This window comes from Poecile atricapillus, chromosome 35 (assembly GCF_030490865.1).
Source record: "Poecile atricapillus isolate bPoeAtr1 chromosome 35, bPoeAtr1.hap1, whole genome shotgun sequence".
Taxonomy (NCBI): Eukaryota; Metazoa; Chordata; class Aves; order Passeriformes; family Paridae; genus Poecile; species Poecile atricapillus.
The window spans coordinates 2,850,360-2,867,695 of record NC_081283.1 but is presented as its reverse complement, the minus strand read 5'-3'; the positions used below and the strand labels follow the sequence as shown (position 1 = coordinate 2,867,695).

The window sequence follows — 17,336 nt, the reverse complement described above, 5'->3', positions numbered from 1 at the left end:
TCCATTCCCAGCAGAGGTGGCCCAGGAATGATCCAGGTGAGCAAACCCCACCTGGAAAAGCCACCTGAGAGAAGGAGAAGGGGCTCCCCCAGCTCTCTCCCGGCGCTCCCAAAGATCCGGGGATGGCCAGGACGGACGTGGAGCTGCCCCAGGACATCCCCACGTCCCCTCCCGTCCCAGGCAGGTGTGGCTGTACCTGTGGTGAAGTGTGGCTGGGGCTCCTGCACGGGCAGGGCCAGAGCTTTGGTGTCCTGGGCAGGGAGGGACGCGCTGGCCGTGGCCGGGGACGATTGGGCCCTGGACAGGGGTCGGTGGCCGGGGGGCACCACGGGGGGGTCGGCCAAGGGCTGGCGCTTGAGGAGCTGCTGCTGCACCCGCTGGAACGAGTCCCACAGCAGGGCCTGGGGACACGGGACAGCGTCAGGGGCTGGGCCAGCGGCCCCAGCTCGGGGGACAGGGGACACAGCCCTGATCGGTGTGGCCAGAGCTGGATCCAGAGGCTGCTCCGGGCTCGGAAACGGGACAGGCAGGACAGGACAGGGGGACACGGCAGGACAGGACATGGGGACACGGCAGGACAGGGAGACACAGCAGGACAGGGGGACACGGCAGGACAGGACAGGGGGACAAAGCAGGACAGGACAGGGGGACACGGCAGGACAAGACAGGGGGACACAGCAGGACAGGACAGGGGGACAAGGCAGGACACGGCAGGACAGGACAGGGGGACAGGGGGACAAGGCAGGACAGGACAGGGGGACAGGGGGACAAGGCAGGACAGGACAGGGGGACACGGCAGGACAGGACAGACAGGAGTGTCCCAGCATCTGCTGCTCCCTGCCGGCTCAGCCCCGCAGTGACAGCAGCGATGCGACAGAGCCGGCAATTTGGGGACAAAGCCCGGCAATTCGGGGACAAAGCCCGGCAATTCGGGGACAAAGCCCGGCTGTGCTGACACCAGGGGTGGCCGCAGCTCTGTCCCTGTCCCTGCCAGCTCCAGACGCTGTCCCCGTGTCCCCAACTCTGCCCTTCCCTCCCGTACCTGCTGCAGGACCAGCTCCTCCTGGGGCTGCCCCATCTTCTGCGTCCTCTCGGGCTCCTTCCCGCTGCTGCCGGGCCGGGGGGGCTCCAGCCGTGCCCTGCCGGGGTCCCCGCCCTCGGCCGCGGCCTCCGGGAGCGTCCCCTCGGCCTCCATGTCCTCGGAGGACGGGATCTGCCGCAGCCGGGGCTTCTCGCTGGACTTGGCCATGCGCTGCAGCCAAGGGGACAGTGCCAGGGGGAGGTGACACGGGGGGCGAGGAGGGGACGGGACATCTCGGGAGGGAGCGGGGAAGCTGAGCCGTGACCACTGCGGGTCTGCTGTCACCGCGGCTGGGTCACCCGGGAGCCGCGAGGTCACCCCCCGGTGCCACGGTCACCCCCCGGTGCCACCCCCATGGCCCGGGCGGGGTCTCACCTTGCCCAGGTGCCACCCCCATGGCCCGGGCAGGGTCTCACCTTGCCCAGGTGTCACCCCCATTGCTCGGGCGGGGTCTCACCTTGCCCAGGTGCCACCCCCATGGCCCGGGCAGGGTCTCACCTTGCCCAGGTGTCACCCCCATTGCCCGGACCGGGTCTCACCTTGCCCAGGTGTCACCCCCATTGCTCGGGCGGGGTCTCACCTTGCCCAGGTGCCACCCCCTTTACCCGGGCCGGGTCTCACCTTGCCCAGGTGCCACCCCCTTTACCCGGGCAGGGTCTCACCTTGCCCAGGTGCCACCCCCATTGCTCGGGCGGGGTCTCACCTTGCCCAGGTGCCACCCCCATGGCCCGGGCCGGGTCTCACCTTGCCCCGGTGCCACCCCCTTTACCCGGGCAGGGTCTCACCTTGCCCAGGTGCCACCCCCATGGCCCGGACCGGGTCTCACCTTGCCCAGGTGCCACCCCCATGGCCCGGGCCGGGTCTCACCTTGCCCAGGTGCGTTTGCTGCTTGAGCCTCTCGAGGAAATGCGCGTGGTGCTGCTGGAACAGCAGGTGCTGCTGCACGGCCTTGGGGCTGGGTGGCAGCGGCTCCGAGCGGGTCCTGCCCAGCGGTTTGTGGTGGCCGGGCAGGGACAGGCGCTCGGCCGGGATCAGCGAGGGGGCGAAGGAGAAGGGGACGGTCCCCAAGCCCGGCACTGGGAAGGAGAGCAGCGACAGGTGAGGGGTGGCAGAGGTGACATCGTCCCCAGGTCCCCGAGCCCGACACTCACCGGCCACCAGCGGAGCGTGGCTGACCGAGGGCTCGAGGATGATGACGGGCTGCAGCCGGGGGGACAGGGGGCCACCGGGCTCGTGCTGCTCCAGGCTGGCCGGGATGAAGACGGGCGAGTGCGTGCCCGGGAGCACCGGCCCGTTGAGCACCGGCACGCGGTGAGCCAGGCTGGGCAGCGCCCGGCGCTCGGCATCGCCCTGCGGGGACAGGGACGGCGTCGGGCACGGCCAGGAGGCACCGGGAGGGGAACGGGATTGTCGGAACCGGGCGGCACCGGGAGGGGAACGGGACCGTCCGAACCGGGAGGCACCGGGAGGGGAACGGGATCATCCGAACCGGGCGGCACCGGGAGGGGAACGGGATCATCCGAACCGGGCGGCACCGGGAGGGGAACGGGATCACCCGAACCGGGAGGCACCGGGAGGGGAAAGGGATCACCCGAACCGGGAGGCACCGGGAGGGGAACGGGATCACCCGAACCGGGAGGCACCGGGAGGGGAACGGGATCATCCGAACCGGGCGGCACCGGGATCATCCGAACCGGGCGGCACCGGGAGGGGAACGGGATCGTCCGAACCGGGAGGGGAGCGGGACAGTCCGAATCGGGAGGGGAACGGGATCACCCGAACCGGGTGGCACCGGGAGGGGAACGGGATTGTCCGAACCGGGTGGCACCGGGAGGGGAACGGGATCGTCCGAACCGGGAGGGGAGCGGGACCGTCCGAACCGGGTGGCACCGGGAGGGGAACGGGATCGTCCGAACCGGGAGGGGAGCGGGACCGTCCGAACCGGGTGGCACCGGGAGGGGAACGGGATCACCCGAACCGGGCGGCACCGGGAGCGGAGCGGGACCGTCCGAACCGGGAGGCACCGGGAACCCCGAACCCAAAGGAAAGCCCCGAACCCAAAGGAAAGCCCCGAACCCAAAGGAAAGCCCCGAACCCAAAGGAAGCCCCACGGGGGTAGAACCCGGGCACGTACCCTGGCACCGGCGGTGGCCGGCAGCCCCAGGGTGATGGCCGGCAGGGAGGCCGCGCTCTGCAGGGCAAACTGGGCCAGTGAACTCTCCTGCATCAGCAGCCGCTGCGCCAGGGGTGTCTGCAGCGAACAGGAGCCATCAGCGCCCTGCTCCCCCCGCCAGGGACAGCGGGGACAGCCCTGGGGACACCCATGGGGCAGGACAGCAATGGCAGAGACGGGAAATGCACCCTGAAGGAGGGTGGGTGTCGGAGGAGTGCTGGGTTGGGAAGAGCATCCCTGAGCAGAGAATCCCAGGGACATCCAGGGACATCCCAGGGCATGCAAGGACATCCCAGAGCATCCCAGGGGCATCCAGTGGCATCCCAGGGCATCCAGGGACATCTCAGGGGCATCCAGGGACATCCTGGGGCATCCCGGGACATCCCAGAGCATCCAGGGGCATCCAGGGGCATCCAGAGACATCCCAGAGCATCCCAGGGGCATCCAGGGGCATCCTGGGGCATCCAGGGGCATCCAGGGACATCCAGGGACATCCTGGGGCATCCCGGGACATCCCAGGGGCATCCAGGGACATCCAGGGACATCCAGGGACATCCAGAGACATCCCAGAGCATCCCAGGGGGATCCAGTGGCATCCAGGGACATCCCAGAGCATCCAGGGGCATCCCAGGGGCATCCAGTGGCATCCAGGGGCATCCAGGGACATCCAGGGGCATCCAGGGACATCCCAGCTTGCAGGGAGAGCAGGGAAGGGCATCTCCAAGCAGGGGATTTGGAGCTGGGGTCGTGTCCCTCCCCCTGAGCCCAGAGGGACCCCCAGAGCCCCCCAGGTGTCACCTCATGGGCCGCTCCCGGGGCCGCGGGCAGCGCTGGGTGCTCGGCGGGCAGGCTGTCGTTGGGAGAGCTGCAGCCGGACACGGGGGTGCTGCTGCTGCTGGGGGACGAGTCTGGGAGGGGACAGACACGGCCTGAGGGCACGGCCACCCTGCCCAGGCCACCCTGACCCCCTGCCCAGCCCACCCTGACCCCCTGCCCAGCCCACCCTGACCCCCTGCCCTGCCCAGCCCCTCCCTGCCCCCTGCCCAGCCCACCCTGACCCCCTGCCCAGCCCACCCTGACCCCCTGCCCAGCCCCTCCCTGCCACCCTGCCCTGCCCAGCCCACCCTGACCCCCTGCCCAGCCCACCCTGACCCCCTGCCCAGCCCCTCCCTGCCCCCCAAGCGCTGCCCCCCACCCGTCTGGGGCCGAATCCACGCTGGGAACCCCGAGCAGCCCCCCCAGGTCCATCCTTGGCCCCAAAATCAGCAGGAGGAGCTGCCCCAACACCTGGTGGGTCACCCAGCCCACAGCAGCACCTCCAGGAGGACACAGGAGCCCCGGGGAACACCGGGAGGTGACACAGGGACCCCGGGCACACAGAGGTGACACAGGGACCCCGGGCACACAGAGGTGACACAGGAACCCCGGGCACAGCAGGAGGTGACACAGGGACCTCAGGCACACAGAGGTGACACAGGAACCCCGGGCACAGCAGGAGGTGACACAGGGACCCCGGGAGCAGCAGGAGGTGACACAGGGACCCCGGGCACAGCAGGAGGTGACACAGGGACCCCGGGCACACCACACAGAGGTGACACAGGAACCCCGGGCACACAGAGGTGACACAGGAACCCAGGGCACAGAAGGAGGTGACACAGGAACCCCGGGCACAGCACACAGAGGTGACACAGGGACCCCGGGCACAGAGGTGACACAGGGACCCCGGGCACAGCAGGAGGTGACACAGGAACCCCGGGCACAGCAGGAGGTGACACAGGGACCCCGGGCACACGGAGGTGACACAGGGACCCCGGGCACACAGAGGTGACACAGGGACCCCGGGCACAGCAGGAGGTGACACAGGGACCCCGGGCACACAGAGGTGACACAGGGACCCCGGGCACACGGGGGTGACACAGGAACCCCGGGCACAGCACACAGAGGTGACACAGGAACCCCGGAGCAGCAGGAGGTGACACAGGAACCCCGGGCACACAGAGGTGACACAGGGACCCCGGGCACACAGAGGTGACACAGGGACCCCGGGCACAGCACACAGAGGTGACACAGGGACCCCAGGCACAGCACACAGAGGTGACACAGGAGCCCGGGGAACAGAGGTGACACAGGGACCCCGGGCGCACAGAGGTGACACAGGAACCCCGGGCACACAGAGGTGACACAGGAACCCCGGAGCAGCAGGAGGTGACACAGGGACCCCGGGCACACAGAGGTGACACAGGGACCCCGGGCACACAGAGGTGACACAGGAACCCCGGGCACAGCAGGAGGTGACACAGGGACCCGGGAGCAGCAGGAGGTGACACAGGGACCCCGGGCACACAGAGGTGACACAGGAACCCCGGGCACAGCAGGAGGTGACACAGGGACCCCGGGAGCAGCAGGAGGTGACACAGGGACCCCGGGAGCAGCAGGAGGTGACACAGGGACCCCGGGCACACAGAGGTGACACAGGAACCCCGGGCACAGCAGGAGGTGACACAGGGACCCCGGGAGCAGCAGGAGGTGACACAGGGACCCCGGGCACAGCACACAGAGGTGACACAGGGACCCCGGGCACACGGAGGTGACACAGGAACCCCAGGGCACAGCAGGAGGTGACACAGGGACCCCGGGCACAGCACACAGAGGTGACACAGGGACCCCGGTCCCTCCTCACCGATGGCCTCGGGCGGGCGCCTCTTCAGCGAGGGGGGAGCGCTCTCCTTGCGGGTCAGGGGGTTCTTGCGCCGGTCCAGGCACTTCCTGGGCTTGCACCGAACCTTCAGGTTGGGCTCGGACGCTGCCGGGGACAGGGGTGAGCCCTGGAGCCACCTGAACGGGCTCCGTGGGGCCAGGGACAGTCCCGAGGTCTTGGGGGACACCAGGACAGTCCCGAGGTCTTGGGGGACACGGGGACAGTCCCGAGGTCTTGGGGGACATGGGGACATTCCCAACATCTTGAGGGACATGGGGACATTCCTGACATCTTGGGGGACATTCCCAATGTTTTGAGGGACACGGGGACATTCCTGACATCTTGAGGAACATGAGGACACTCCTGACATCTTGAAGGACACGGGGACATTCCCAGTGTTTTGAGGGACATGGGGACATTCCTGACATCTTGGGGGACATTCCCAATCTCGAGTGACACAAGGACATTCCCAGTGTTTTGAAGGACATGAGGACATTCCCAGTGTTTTGAGGGACATGGGGACATTCCCGACCTCTTGAGGGACACGGGGACATTCCCAGTCTCTTGAGGACACGGGGACACTCCTGACATCTTGAAGGACACAGGGGCATTCCCAATGTTTCGAGGGACACGAGGATATTCCCAATGTTTTGAGGGACACAGGGACATTCCCAATGTTTTGAGGGACACGAGGACATTCCCGAGCCCTCACCGGTTTTCCGCAGCGGGAAATGCTCGGGGGGATCGAGTGAAGCGCTGCCCACGGGGGACAGGAAGGTGCTGAGCATGGCAGGGGAGGGACCCTCGGGCTCCAGAGGCTCCAGAGACCTGCGGGGAGAATCCAGAGCTCCTTCCCAGCTGCCCGGCAGGGGCAGGGGCAGGTCCTGCCCGGGGCCAGGAGGTTCCAGGGCTTTACCTGTAGGGCAGGGCAGCAGCGGGGGCGTTGCTGGTCCTCTCCAGAGCCGCCTGCTGCTTCTTCAGGATGACCTCGGCCAACTTCTGCTTCACCACCGTGCTGGCCACGGCACCTGCGTGGTGACCACGGTGACCCCACGGGGCTCGGAGCCGCTCCCAAGGGTCCCTGAGGCCGCAATCGCCACCCCAAAGGCTCCAGGAGTGACCCCGGGACCCCCGGGAGGCAGAGCCGGGTCTGTCCCCATCCCATTCCCGATCTGTCCCAGCAGGAACGCCCCGCGCTTACAGCTCCGGCATTCGGCACCTCCCAGCGCCAGCCAATTAAGAAATTAATATTTAATTAGGTGCGATGTGGAGCCCAGCGCGTCCCAAAATTGGGAGCGAGCCCCCGGCAGCTCCTCCAGAGGGCGCCGGGACACCGCGGCTGGGAGGGGGCTGCAAACCCAGCCCGGGGGTCCCAGGGGGGTCGGGAGGGGGCTGCAAACCCAGCCCGGGGGTCCCAGAGGGGGTCTGTCACCTCAGTGAGGTCCATAACCCAGCCCGGGGGTCCCAGGGGGGTCGGGAGGGGGCTGCAAACCCAGCCCGGGGGTCCCACGGGGGTCGGGAGGGGGCTGCAAACCCAGCCCGAGGGTCCCAGGGGGGTCTGGTGGGTGGGTGGGGGCTGAAAACTCAACCCGGGGGTCTGTAACCCATCCTGGGGGTCCCAGGGGGGTCGGGTGGGTGCGTGGGGGCTGCAAACCCATCCTGGGGGTCTGTAACCCATCCTGGGGGTCCCAGCGGGGTCTGGTGGGTGGTTGGGGGCTGCAAACCCATCCTGGGGGTCTGTAACCCATCCCGGGGGTCCCAGAGGGATCTGTCACCTCACTGGGGTCCATAACCCATCCCGGGGGTCCCAGCAGGGTCTGCAGCCCAGCTCTGCTGATGCTCCCCCACCCCTTTCCCCCACGGGAAGGCAGAGCTCGGTCTGGGGAAGGGAAGAGCCCCCCGAAATCCCCTCTGGTCCCCCCCCTGGGCACAGGGAGCTCTTACTCCTCTTGCTCTTGTCCTTGTTGAGGATCTGCCGCAGCTCCTGCTCCTGCTGGCCCGGCTCAGCCTCGCGGTGCGGGGACTCCATGGCCACCTGTGGGACAAGGACGTGGGCACGGGACCCCCCAGACCCACCCCAGCCACCCCCAGACCCACCCCAGACACTCCCAGACACCCCCAGACCCACCCCAGACACCCCCAGACACCCCCAGACACCCCCAGACCCACCCCAGACACCCCCAGACACCCCCAGACCCACCCGAGACACCCCCAGACCCACCCCAGACACCCCCAGACACTCCCAGCCACCCCCAGACCCACCCCAGCCACCCTCAGACCCACCCCAGACACCCCCAGACACCCCCAGACCCACCCTAGGCCCACCCCAGCCACCCCCAGCCACCCCCAGACCCACCCCGGCCCCACCCGAGCCACCCCCGGCCACCCCCAGCCCCACCCCGGGGGACAGAGCACGCTGGGGACAGTCGCTGGTGTCACCCTGGCTGGCAGAAATGTGTGAGGTTGTTCCATCACAGCCAACCGGAGGCGTTTTGGTCATTTTTGCTCATTGTAAAACCCCAAACCTGTCTGTTCCCACCCGCTCAGGGTGCTCGGACACATCCGAATTGCGAAATAAAAATCTTTGTTGAGTGCAATGAGCGGGAGAAAATAAACAAAAATCTGGGATACTGGGAAATCCCAGCTGATTTGGAATTGATTCATGCCCTGAGCGGTGCTGGGGACAATCTCGGTGGGTCACAACTCCCTGGGCACCTCCTCCCTCTGAAGCCATCCCCCGCTAAATCCCGCCGCTTTCTTGTGACAATCAAATCCGGCAGCGAATTCCTGCTCGGGGCAGGAAACTGGAGCTTCCCAAAACACAAAAAAAAACCCTCCCAGAAAAAGCCAAACGGCTCCGGCCGTGCCCCCGGGGCAGAGCAGCAGCGGTGGCCGAGGAGGGGCAGCTCCGGGCCCGCAGGGATCCCCGCTCCGCACACGGAGGAGGAGGAGGAGGGACGGAATGGGATCAGGAGGGACATCCTGGCCTTGGCAGGAGCGGGATTTGGCCTGGAATTCAGACAAAGCCTCCCCAAGCTCCCTCCCTGCGTCACAGAGGTCCCTGGGAACCCCTCCAGATGTTCCAGCTCAGGGAAAAGCAGGAATTCACCTGGGAATGTCATTTTGGCGTTGGCATTTCCAACCTTTTTTTCCCTCTGAATCCCTGCCTAGAGATGGGAACTCAAATCCAGCCCTGACTGAGGGCAAAATTCACCTTCCCGAGTGCCCGAGCCTGCCCCAAACCGTGCCAAAAGTGGGGTGTGGGGGTCCCCCCTGCCCCGTGCCCTACTCGGACGTGCTGCTGGGCGAGCTGCTCCACTTGCTGCTGGTGCAGGCTGGCCAGGAAGAGCTGGTGCTGCAGCTGCTGCTGCTTCAGGGCCAGCAGAGCCGTGTCCTGGGGCTTCACCACGCGCTGCCCGATCCTCAGGTCCATGGGGACGGCCTGGGGCACCCGCGGGGAGGTGCAGGGGGTCACGGCAGCTGTGGGGACACGAAGGGACACGGTTGAGGCATGGGAAGGGATCTGGTGACACGGCAAGGAGATGTCCCTGACACCGAGAGGGGTTTGCCACGGAATTTCTGCCTGCAGAGGGTCCCCCATGGGCTGGGAAAGGAGATTCCTGTGAATCGCAGTCCTCTGGAGAGGCTCCGGGGGGCTGCAGGTGCCTCTCTCTGACACCAGGGTGGAGAAAAGTTCTGGAGTGAAAATGTTCCCTGCACAAGCTCCCCGAGGGGTTGTCTCAGGGGTTTCCCTGAGGCTGTCCCTTCCCGGGAAAAAAGGGATGGGAAGGGCTTGGGAAGGGGAAAAAGGGGTGGGAAAGGCTTGGGAGGGGAGGGGGAAAGGGATGGGAAAGGCTAGAGGGGGGCAAAAAGGGGTGGGAAAGTCTTAGGGGGGCAAAAAGGGGTGGGAAGGGCTTGAGGGGGGAGGAAAAGGGATGGGAAGGGCTTGAGGGGGGAGGAAAAGGGATGAGAAAGGCTTGGGAGGGGAGGGGGAAAGGGATGGGAAAGGCTTGAGGGGGGCAAAAAGGGGTGGGAAAGTCTTAGGGGGGCAAAAGGGGGTGGGAAGGGCTTGAGGGGGGAGGAAAAGGGATGGGAAGGGCTTGGGAGGAGGGGGAAAGGGGTGGGAAAGGCTTGGGAGGAGGGGGAAAGGGATGGGAAGGGCTTAGGGGGGGCAAAAAGGGATGGGAAGGGCTTGGGAGGGAAGGGAAAGGGATGGGAAGGGTTTGGAAGGAGGGGGAATGGGATGGGAAGGGTTTAGGGAGGGCAAAAAGGGATGGGAAGGGCTTGGGAGAGGAGGGGGAATGGGATGGGAAGGGTTTAGGGGGGGGAGGGAAAGGGATGGGAAGGGTTTGGGAGGGGAGGGAAAGGGATGGGAAGGGTTTGGGAGGAGGGGAATGGGATGGGAAGGGTTTGGGAGAGGAGGGGGAATGGGATGGGAAGGGCTTGGGGCAGCCCAGGTGAAGCAGGGGCTGCTCCAGACACCCCCGGGAGGGGTTTGGGGCCGCAGCCGGAGGCGCAGAGCCCGGAGGGAAGCACTGGCGGGGTCTCTGGGAATCTCTCCCTCCATCATTTGTTTCAGTCTCTCTAAAAACAAACTGCGAGGCGGCGGAAGCGGAGCAGGGAGGGATCGGGGGGTGCTGGGGGAGAGCGAGGCCGGGCAGCGGCCAGAAAAACAAATCCTCAGCACCGGAGCCAGGAAAAAGCCCTGGAGCATCCCCAGGGCCAAGAGGAGCCAGGGAAGAAGAGGCTGCGTGGTCCCAGCTCCTGCCACGGCCCCCAGCTCTGCCCACCCCGCTCTGGGGGTGTCGGGGAGGATTTCCAGAGAGGATTTCCAGAGAGGATTTCCAGAGAGGATTTCCAGAGAGGATTTCCAGAGAGGATTTCCAGAGAGGATTTCCAGAGAGGATTTCCAGGATGAGAAAAGGCACCCCAGGAGAGGAGCCTGGCCTGGGGTGACACTGGTGTCCCAGCCCCGATGCTCCTGGCCAGGCTGAGGCCACCAAACTCAGGGCGCTTTTCCAGAGCTTGGAAACACAAAACATCCCACGGCCACCAAACTCAGGGCGCTTTTCCAGAGCTTGGAAACACAAAACATCCCACGGCCGGTGCCAGGGCGGTGCGGGACGAGGTGGCACCGGGAGAGAAAGCCGGGCTCGGGGCAGGAGCCACTGGCACCACACCGGGACCCTCGGGGATGCTCCACGAGCCTCAGCTCCAGACCCCCCTCCCAAAGCCCCTCCTGCCCCCGGGAGCTGTTTGTGACCTCCCTCTGCAGCTTGGATTCATTTGGGGTTTGCTGCCGGGCCCTGGGCCAGGAGTTTCAGTGAACAACCCCCTCCTGCCTGATCCAGGGGCTGGCAGCCAAGCCAGAGGCTCCTCCCTTTCCCCCCACCCCAAAAAAGCCAAAAGTAAAACCCCAGCACGGGGGGCGTTGTCCCTGTCCCTGTCCCTGTCCCTGTCCCCAACCCAGCCCAGGTCCTGCTGGTGCCCAGTGGACCCTCAGAAGCCACCAGGACACGTGGCTGGGACTGGGATCACCAGTTTGGGACTGGGATCACCAGTTTGGGACTGGGATCACCAGCCTGGGACTGGGATGCAGAATCTGGGACTGGGATCAGAGTTTGGGATCAGGATAAAGAATCTGGGGCTGGGATTACCAGTTTGGGACTGGGATCACCAGTTTGGGACTGGGATGAGAGTTTGGGACTGGGATGCAGAATATGGGACTGGGATCACAGTTTGGGACTGGGATCACAGTTTGGGATCAGGATGCAGAACTGGGATCAGGATGCAGAATATGGGACTGGGTTCACAGTTTGGGACTGGGTTCACAGTTTGGGATCAGGATGCAGAACCTGGGACCGGGATGCAGAATCTGGGACTGGGATGAGAGTTTGGGATCAGGATGCAGAATCTGGGACTGGGTTCACAGTTTGGGATCAGGATGCAGAACCTGGGACTGGGTTCACAGTTTGGGATCAGGATGCAGAACCTGGGACTGGGATCAGAGTTTGGTACCAGGAGAGCCGTGGGCCAGTAGCCCACGGCACACTCCATCCCTGGGCCAGCAGCCCCAGATCCAGCCCGTGGATCCTCCATGGGAAGGGGAGTTTGTGCCACGGAGTTTCCCTGCAGTGCCCTGGGAAAGCTGGGCCGGGGATGAATGAGGGCTCTGTGCTGCAGCCCCAGCACGAGTTACCAGCATTTTCCAGGCTACCGGCATGGAACGGAGCAGGGAACGCGGCCGGGAGCTGGGACAGACACGGAGGGACAGCCCAGGGCAGGGTGGGGAGCCCCGCTTGGCACCTCCCAGACTCCTGAGGAGTTTTGGGACAGGTGACAGCGAATTCCCCAGGCTGGGGGTGGCAGTGCTGGGCTGGTGTCACTCGGGACACGCAGCTCCCAGCCAGGATCCCGGAAAAGAAGAAAAAAAACCAAAACCCCAGCACAGAAATCTTTGCTTTGGCATTTCCTGATTGTTTTTAAAGAGGCAAATCAGCCGTCAGCAGAGCTGGGCTTATATAAGAGGGAAACAAAGCGGGAGGCAAACAAAGCAGGGCAGGAAGATTATTGAGGAGCAAACCAGTGGCATCCCAGCTCTGCTGTTCTGAGCATCCCTGCCTCTATCCCTGCTTGTTTCCCTGCCTATATCCCTGTTTTTCTTTGCCTTTATTCCTGTTTTTCCCTGCTTGTTTCCCTGTCTATCCCTGACTATATCCCTGCTTGTTTCCCTGCTTGTTTCCCTGCTTGTTTCCCTGCCTATATCCCTGTTTTTCCTTGCCTGTATCCCTGCTTGTATTCCTGTTTTTCCCTGCTTGTTTCCCTATCTATATCCCTGTTTTTCTTTGCCTGTATTCCTGTTTTTCTCTGCTTGTTTCCCTGTCTATATCCCTGTTTTTCTTTGCCTGTATCCCTGCTTGTTTCCCTGTCTATATTCCTGGTTTTCCCTGATTGTTTCTCTGTCTATCCCTGCCTGTATCCCTGTCCTCATCCCTGTCTATATCCCTGTTTTTCCCTGCCTGTATCCCTGTTTTTCCTTGCTTGTATCCCTGCCTGTATCCCTGTTTTTCCCTGCTGTTTCCCTATCTATCCCTGTCTGTATCCTTGTTTTTCCCTGTCTATATTCCTGTTTTTCCTTTCCTGTATCCCTGCCTGCATCCCTCTTTTTCCCTGCCTGTATCCCTGTTTTTCCCTGCTTGCATTCCTGTTTCTCCCTGTCTATATCCCTGTTTTTCCCTGCCTGTATCCCTGTTTTTCCCTGCCTGCATCCCTCTTTTTCCCTGCCTGTATCCCTGTTTTTCCCTGCCTGCATCCCTGTCCTCATCCCTGTCCTCATCCCCGCGGTGGAGCAGCACTTCAATCCAGATTGGGGTTTTTTTTTCCCCCCATCTCTTTTATAAAATCGTTTCCCATCTTGGGCTGATGGGCTGCGAAAGGTTCAGAGTTCAGGCGGGTTGAAGAATGCGGCTGATTAAAAACATTCCTCCCTAAAAAAAAAAAAGGGAAAAGTTCTTCTCCAGGGAGCGGGAATGAGCTGGAGGGAGCTCGCTCAAATTAAAAACACTTAAATTAGAAACCACACCAAAAGGACGACGTTGAAAGAACGCGGAGATCACAAAGGGAGAACTGGAGAAATAGGAAATCCCGGAGCTGGGGGACCTCGTTTAACCCCGCCGGGCCCCGGGGAGCTTTAATCGGGGACCAAACGCTGCTCCACAGAAGGATGAGAGAAAAATCCCCAAAGCCACCCAGCCCCAGCTTTTGGGGGACACTGGGGACCCCCAGAGGTGCCCACGCATCCCTTTGTCCCTGACCTCCTTCTGCTCGTGTGTCCCCGAGGGGTCTCCTGGCGGGATCCCACAAAATCCAAATATTTGGGGTATTTTGGTCCTTCCTTTCCTTAGAACAAAGCTCTGGAGGTGGGAGCTCCGGGGGTGGGAATCCGGGAATGGGAATCCGGGGATGGGAATCCGGGGATGGGAACTCCGGGGATGGGAATTCCGGGGATGGGAATTCTGGGGATGGGAACTCCGGGGATGCAGGGATGGGAGCTCCGGGGGTGGGAATCCAGGGATGGGAATTCCGGGGATGGGAGCTCCGGGGATGGGAATTCTGGGGATGGGAATCCGGGGATGGGAATTCTGGGGATGGGAATCCGGGGATGGGAACTCCGGGAATGGGAACTCCGGGAATGGGAACTCCGGGAATGGGAACTCCGGGAATGGGAACTCCAGGGAAAGCAGCTCCAGGGATGGGAACTCCAGGGATGGGAATTCCAGGGATGGGAATTCCGGGGATGGGAATTCCGGGGATGGGAATTCCGGGGATGGGAATTCCGGGGATGGGAATTCCGGGGATGGGAATTCCAGGGAAAGCAGCTCCAGGGATGGGAACTCTGGGGATGGGAGCTCCAGGGATGGGAATTTTGGGGATGGGAACTCTGGGGATGGGAACTCTGGGGATGGGAACTCTGGGGATGGGAATTCCGGGGATGGGAATTCCAGGGATGGGAATTCCGGGGATGGGAATTCCGGGAATGGGAACTTCGGGAATGGGAACTCTGGGAATGGGAATTCCAGGGAAAGCAGCTCCAGGGAAAGCAGCTCCAGGGAAAGCCCTGCAGAGCCTCAGCTGTCCCCACATGGAGAGAGCGCCGGCCACGTCCCGCAGGAGCCGTAAGAGAGCAGCTGATGCTCAGGGAAGATGTAATATTTGTAATGTTTGTCATGTTTGGAGCAGCCGGGTGCCAAGTTCTGATAACTCTTTCTGGAGCTCTGGGAGTTTCAGGGGCTTTATGCCTCAGCCAGATGTGGGTGGATCCCTCCCCTCCCCACCAGACACCAAATTCCTGCTCCAAAACGAGACAGGGCTGATGCTGCTCCAAGAAAAGCCCCCCTGAGAGTTTTTCCGCCAGGGTAAACCCAAATTTTTCTGCTCTGATTCTTGCAAACTTCCTTCTGCAGAAAGTTTCCAGAAAAATAAAATAAAAATTTTGAGACAGACGATGATTAAAGTTTGGCAAAGTCACCGGAGCAGCACAAAACCCTTCCCACAACCAAAGGCACGAACCGGGATTCAGCCACACACCCGAACACGCCGTGCACCTGTGAGCACAGCAGCTATTGACGCATTCCAAGCACAAAAAATGGGAATATTCCCTGTTGGAGCCTGGGAACGAGCTCCACATCAGGCCTGGGGAGGCAGAGCAGGGCGAGATGCTTCCCCTGATTGCTCTCCCTGCTTATTTGCAGCTCGTGACCTTTGAGTCAGACATTTCATAGCCCTGCCTGGAATTTTCTCCCCACAAATGCGCACATTTCGTTTATAAACTCGTGGCTCTGGGACCCAACAACCTTCAGGGCCAGCCCAGAGTCCAGGGACAGGGAGGAAACACCTTTTGGATGTGCTGCTGGTTTGAACACTCCCTGTCCCAGTGAGAATCCCGGTTCTTAGGGGACCACGCTGCTCCCACGGAGAGGACGGGGCAGGATTCCATCTCCAACAGGCACAGGGAACTCCTCAGGGCTAAATCAGACACTCCTGGAGGTGACCCAGGTCTGTGTTTCAAGGCAGCTTTTCCACACGCTCTCAGATCCGTGTTTAAATCAGATTTTTAAATTTTAGATGGAATTTTGCCTCCGGGTGGATCCCAAGGTAACCCCACATCCACTGAGCTACCCCAAAGCCCCAAACCTTAACACAAACTTCACCTCAGGCACTGCCCAAAGCACCGAACAACTTCTTTCCTGCTCCTTCCTGCTCCCAGAGGAGCTCCCTGGATGCTGCTCCTCTCCCAGGGATGAGCTTTGAAATCCTCCGGAGCATCCCAGCCCTGAACGCGCCGAGGCAAAACCCCGCAGCAAAAAAAACCTTCGGCCCTAAATTTGGAGCTCTCAGGGACACCCAGGTATTAAAACCACAAGAAATTCCGGGCAGGGGCAGGAGGGAGCTGCATCCCGGGTCCCAAAAGATGCGGTTTGAGCGTGGGCAGCAGCAGCAGGGATGAGGAAGGGATCAGAGGTGAAAGGAATGATGAGTTTGTCTTTACAAACAAGCTGTGGGTCAGCTCATAAGGTGCAGCTCTCAGTGAGAGACAACAGAAACAATGGGATGGATTCCAGTAGAAGATCAAAGAGGCACTGAAAGAACACCATGAATTGCATAAAAATTAAGAATTAAGAAGGGATTATGCATTGGGGGTGGGGGGAAAGGTACCCCAGGTATCAGGAATTCCGGGAAGTCTGTACCTGTCAAGTACCTCAGCCTGTGGGGAAAGAGAGAAGGGACAAGTGGACAGGAATTAGGATAAAAAGGAGGCTGCGCCCTCCAAAAATTTGAGAGACCCCAGGGGAATGCCCCATGGCCTCTCCCTTTATTCGAATAAAGAAAAAAAGGACTCCTCTGTCTCCTTTTTGGACATAAACCTCTGGTGTTTGTGGATTAATTTTCCTGATGGAGGGTTCATCTCCTGCAGCCGCAGCCGGGCTTTGGGAGCTGGGGACCGGCGAGTGGCTCCATCCCCACCACAGCCCTGGAAGGTTCTGGCAATCATTTCCTGCAGCCTCCCACCTCCGTGGGTCACCCGGGCCGAAAAGCGGCGGGAGAGGAGGAGGAGGAGGAGGAGGAGGAGGAGGGAGAGGTATCCCCAGGAAACCTCGCAACAACCGCGGCTTCCTGAGGAACACCGGGAAAGCCGCGACCGCAGGGCTCTGCTGAAGGGCAGCCAAGCCTCGCCCTCCTCAGAGCGCTGCAGGCAGCCTCAAATCACAGAAACCCGCAAGATTTGGGGAAAATTTTTCCTTTCCCGAATGAGAAATGTCCCCCTGAGCCGCAGGATCCCTCCCCTCACCTGCTCCCCCAGCCCGGCAGGGATGTGCCGGCTCCTCCCGGCTTTGGGGAGCCCCGAATATCGCCCAGTCCCTGCAGAGAGACAAATCTGCCCCTCCTGATGCTCCTGCAGGGATTTTAAAATCCAGGAAAATTTAAAAATCCAATGCTGCTGCTCCCCGGCACCGCCCGGCTCCTCTCCTTGAGGGGCTGCTGGGTGAAAAAAGCTCGGACGGCGCCCGGAGCAGGCAGGGATGGATCGGGACACAAGGCAGGCAAATCCCGCGGCTCTGGCAGAGCTGGAACCCCCCCTGTGCCCTTCAGCATCCTCATCTTCCTCTCCGGGCTCCCTGCAAGGGGCACCAGCCCGGCCCAAAGCTCGGCATCACCCTCGGGCCAGCTGGGATCGCTTTTGGCTCCCTGTTCTCCCTCAGGACGGGTCCAGCCGAGCCCCGGCGGCTCCGGGAAGCGCTCCCGGGAAGCCGTGGATGCTCCTCGGGGCTCCGCTGACATCAGCACGGGAGGATGCGGCCAAGGGAAGCAGGAGGAGAGAGATC

The 17,336-nt window shown here is 62.6% G+C and overlaps 2 protein-coding genes and 1 long non-coding RNA gene across 9 annotated transcripts in view; 2 read left to right on the top strand and 1 right to left on the bottom strand.

Moving 5' to 3' along the window:
* The window catches only part of HDAC7 (histone deacetylase 7), a 67,530-nt gene that overhangs the window by 9,397 nt on the left and 40,797 nt on the right, over nt 1-17,336 (bottom strand). For all 3 annotated transcript variants that reach the window (XM_058861341.1, XM_058861344.1, XM_058861340.1), the window contains exons 2-12: nt 9,242-9,432; nt 7,897-7,987; nt 6,869-6,980; nt 6,665-6,780; nt 5,935-6,057; nt 4,053-4,162; nt 3,216-3,332; nt 2,233-2,431; nt 1,949-2,157; nt 1,043-1,252; nt 197-401 (exon numbers count right to left, since the gene is read on the bottom strand). In XM_058861341.1, the coding sequence (XP_058717324.1) occupies nt 197-401; nt 1,043-1,252; nt 1,949-2,157; nt 2,233-2,431; nt 3,216-3,332; nt 4,053-4,162; nt 5,935-6,057; nt 6,665-6,780; nt 6,869-6,980; nt 7,897-7,987; nt 9,242-9,432 (1,683 nt within the window). The remainder of the gene's footprint in view (nt 1-196; nt 402-1,042; nt 1,253-1,948; nt 2,158-2,232; nt 2,432-3,215; nt 3,333-4,052; nt 4,163-5,934; nt 6,058-6,664; nt 6,781-6,868; nt 6,981-7,896; nt 7,988-9,241; nt 9,433-17,336) is intronic.
* LOC131590937 (uncharacterized) lies at nt 4,442-5,918 on the top strand. Of its 2 annotated transcripts, none has more exons than XR_009280220.1 (3): nt 4,442-5,022; nt 5,283-5,750; nt 5,873-5,918. It is a non-coding gene; the product is annotated as an uncharacterized LOC131590937 (long non-coding RNA). The 2 variants fall into 2 exon arrangements; XR_009280221.1 differs by lacking the exon at nt 5,873-5,918 and having other exon boundaries at nt 5,283-5,348; nt 5,460-5,830.
* On the top strand, nt 10,928-12,273 carry LOC131590933 (uncharacterized). 4 transcript variants are annotated; one of them, XM_058861346.1, is made up of 3 exons: nt 10,928-11,512; nt 11,652-11,876; nt 11,935-12,273. In XM_058861346.1, exons 1-3 carry the CDS (start codon nt 10,928-10,930, stop codon nt 12,271-12,273), a joined length of 1,149 nt encoding a protein of 382 aa, XP_058717329.1. The 4 variants fall into 4 exon arrangements, with proteins under 4 accessions (XP_058717329.1, XP_058717331.1, XP_058717328.1 ...); XM_058861348.1 differs by having other exon boundaries at nt 10,928-11,631; nt 11,691-11,876; nt 11,935-12,050; XM_058861345.1 differs by having other exon boundaries at nt 10,928-11,631; nt 11,691-12,273.

Excerpts from the sequence above, each read along its gene's own strand:
- LOC131590933 (XM_058861345.1), top strand. The coding sequence starts at position 10,928 with ATGCTCCTGGCCAGGCTGAGGCCACCAAACTCAGGGCGCTTTTCCAGA. Across the intron at positions 11,632-11,690 it reads GTTTGGGACTGGGATCACCA|TTTGGGACTGGGATCACAGT; the intron begins GTTTGGGACTGG and ends CTGGGATCACAG.